This window comes from Chenopodium album, chromosome 9, assembly GCF_948465745.1.
Source record: "Chenopodium album chromosome 9, dcCheAlbu1.1, whole genome shotgun sequence".
In the NCBI taxonomy this organism is placed as follows: domain Eukaryota; kingdom Viridiplantae; phylum Streptophyta; class Magnoliopsida; order Caryophyllales; family Amaranthaceae; genus Chenopodium; species Chenopodium album.
In genome coordinates, this window is record NC_137842.1 from 70,802,430 (window position 1) to 70,805,579 (window position 3,150).

The following is a 3,150-nucleotide window of genomic DNA, read 5'->3' on the forward strand; positions in this document are numbered from 1 at the left end:
AGCCTTACTCCGTATTATTTACTTAAAGTGATATGATCACATAATTAGTTTTGTTTCTGAAATTTTAATTTAGTTCGTATTTGTGCAGTTTTATATGTGCATCTTTAATCATTAATATCTTCAGCTATGTATACGTTAAAATTATAAAAATAAAGTTAATATTATGTTAAGGTGAATATTAAGGATCCCCATACTAATATATTTCTTTTTATGTATAAATTATAAAATATACTACGTAGTTAAAATTAGTTCATTGTAACGGTATAAATAATAAAAATTAAGTCAAACTTTCAAAAACGAAGGAAATATGATTATTTAAACTTATTTTTTCCGTAAATGCTTCAATAGGTGAACATCATCACACTATTGTTATTATTAATCTCAAAATGACACTGCTAAAAAAACATGATGAGCTCTATATATTGTAAAAGCAATACTCCGTATGTCATACAATGACAGAGAAGAAGTTTTAGTGTATAAAAAAAATCGATAGACTTTAACAACGGTAATGGTATAGATATCTTGAATTCATTTGGCCTTCATTGCATGTATATATGCATAGTGCACATGAATTTGATGAACATCGATCTGATCTGTTGCTAGGCTTGCTTCTCCCAAACACAATAGTCTTTACCAATAGCAACAACCTTGAAGTTGGAAGGAATAAGTTTGCCAACATCAAACCTTGGTCCGACCTTAACAATAACCTTTCCATCGATCATTGCTACATATGCATCTGCATCCGCGTCCATTATATTCACGCTACTTGATTCAGTTAGACCGTTCCTTTGCCTAATTGAGGTCAATTTAAGGATTTCTTCCTTCAGTCCCCATTCAAAATAATGATCATAAAACTGCAAAACAAATATCAGAAAAACACACATTAGTTTAGGTATAGATTAGATGATTAAACAGTCTAAATCGAGTATTTTTTAAGTTCTAGTTCTTACTATGGATGGAGTTCCTGGATGAGTTAATATGTAAGCATATCCTAGCATGACCTTGTCCGAAGGAAAGGGCCATAACTCCTGCGTGGATCCGGTGTCATGATTATCAATGAAAGTAATAGCATTTTTCGGCATAATTCCAATCATACCACTAGGCCTACCCTTAGAGTCTTTCATTCTCCACCATTCTCCTTCAGCAGCAGCTTGGAGAACACCTTTGGTAGTAAAATCAAACACATTAACAACACCACCTCCTGAATTCACCCACCCTACAAGTTCATTTCTCGGTCCGTCTTGGTTAAAGTCTGGCTTACCATCTGGATCATAAGTGATTGAATCCCAAAGTTCTCCTACAGCAAAATCTGGCTTAGTCTTGTCCATGTAAATTTTGGTTATGCTAGGAGCATATCCCTTAACAAAATCAAACCTCCAACCATCAAATCCCACCTCGGATTTGAGCCAATTCATCCAATCCACCAACTCCTTTTGCACTCTTGGATTAAGATGGTCAATATCAGGGGCAGCATCATAACCAGCTCCAGTGTCTAAATTCCCGCTACCATCAGAGTATTTAGTGTCATCCCTGCAGATAGCCCAAGGACCCCAATCGAGGCGATCATCAGGCGTTCCACCTTCGAAAATGCAGTATATTCCTCTGCCATCTTTCTTATCAGCACATCTATGATTTATCACTATATCAGCTAGACACTTGATTCCTTTTTGGTGGAAGGCATTAACCAAGTTCTTCAATTCGGCTTTGGTTCCGTACTTAGATGCATCAAGATCATATAATCTCCCAGGCAAATATCCTATAAATCAACAAGAAATTTACATTCAAAAACATTAACACTACCCAAACAGCTTTAAAAGTATTATTTTACGTTGGAAGATAACACTACATATGTTCAACTTATTTAGTACTTTGTACATTAGTTGCATATAATTTCTGTATAAACAAAACAATGATTATATATATACCTTGAGGCGAAACGGAATGAGTTGGGGGCGGAAGCCAGACATGGGTAACCCCTGCTTTAGCTATATCATCAATAGAGTTTTGAAGGAAGTTATAAAATCCTCCTTTCTTATTGGATTCCCAATTAAACCCCTAATCACATCAATCAATAACAAAAGTTAGCCAATGAAATAAACCACAAAGAAATGATCAAATCATGTCAAGAAATGTTAACCAAAGAAGGGAAAATGGCATTGTTAACCCTTAAGAAATTATAATTCATACACATTCTAAATGTTTGTTTCATGCTTTTTCTACTAAATTTTTATTGTACCACCCCAAATTCATTCCTTTTCTTAAAAAAATGTGACATTGTGTGTTTATTGAGTGAAATACTTGAATAAACTAGAGATAAACGAGTAATCGTACGTGCATATAACAATTCAAAAACATATTGCAAGACGAATGTACCTGAAACAACAAGGCAGGAGCTGCAAGATTAAAGAGAAGAGAAAGTGAAAGAGAAAGGCAGCAAAGAGAGACAAGATTAAAACTCTTCATCTTCACTACAATTTAGAAAGATTCAGAATTATTTTGGAAGAAGATATGGTATAATGAACAACAATAAGAGGTATATATAGAAACAAATGCATGAGAAACAAAGTAGCCAGTTTTACGAGTGAACGTAAAATTGGTTGAAAATGTAATGTTAGCCGCATTTCCTGACGTTTTTGCTTGCAGAATGATGTTATATGGATAAAATTTATAATTGGATGGGTCAGTTTGTTGTATAGCTTCTCCTATCCTTTCATATCTGATTAGTTGAAACAGATTATGTGTGTATCATGTATGTAGATTGTGTAAAAAGCTCTTCACATTTCAGTTATATAATTTAATGTACTATGCAACCGATTAGTCTATGTTGTCTAATGATGCAACGAGAATTGGTTACGTATATTATATCTAGTACTCCATTTGCCGCATAAATAAATTGCACTTTTGTTTTATGATAAGAATGCATGGGGGCAACGAGAATTGGTTACGTATGTTCATATCTAGTACTCCAAATCTAGTACTCCTTTCGCCGCATAATTAAAAAATAATAAATAAAAAAAAAAAACTTTCATTTCTTCTAGGCACATTTGCCCACACTTAGGGCATGTTCACATTTACTGAGTTGAACTGAACAGAACTGACTGGAGCTGAACTGAACTGATTGGAGCTGAGCTGAACTGAACTGAATAGAGC

The 3,150-nt window shown here is 34.1% G+C and overlaps 1 protein-coding gene across 1 annotated transcript; it reads right to left on the reverse strand.

The window, feature by feature from the left end:
• Positions 1–288: 288 nt before the first annotated feature.
• Positions 289–2,515, reverse strand: LOC145559119 (alpha-amylase-like). The gene is made up of 4 exons (XM_081620541.1): positions 2,374–2,515; positions 1,926–2,055; positions 951–1,756; positions 289–854 (listed from the first exon to the last, which is right to left on the reverse strand). The coding sequence occupies exons 1-4, from the start codon at positions 2,461–2,463 to the stop codon at positions 600–602; spliced, it is 1,281 nt and encodes a 426-aa protein (XP_081476667.1). The 5' UTR covers positions 2,464–2,515; the 3' UTR covers positions 289–599.
• Between the last annotated feature and the right edge of the window lie 635 nt (positions 2,516–3,150).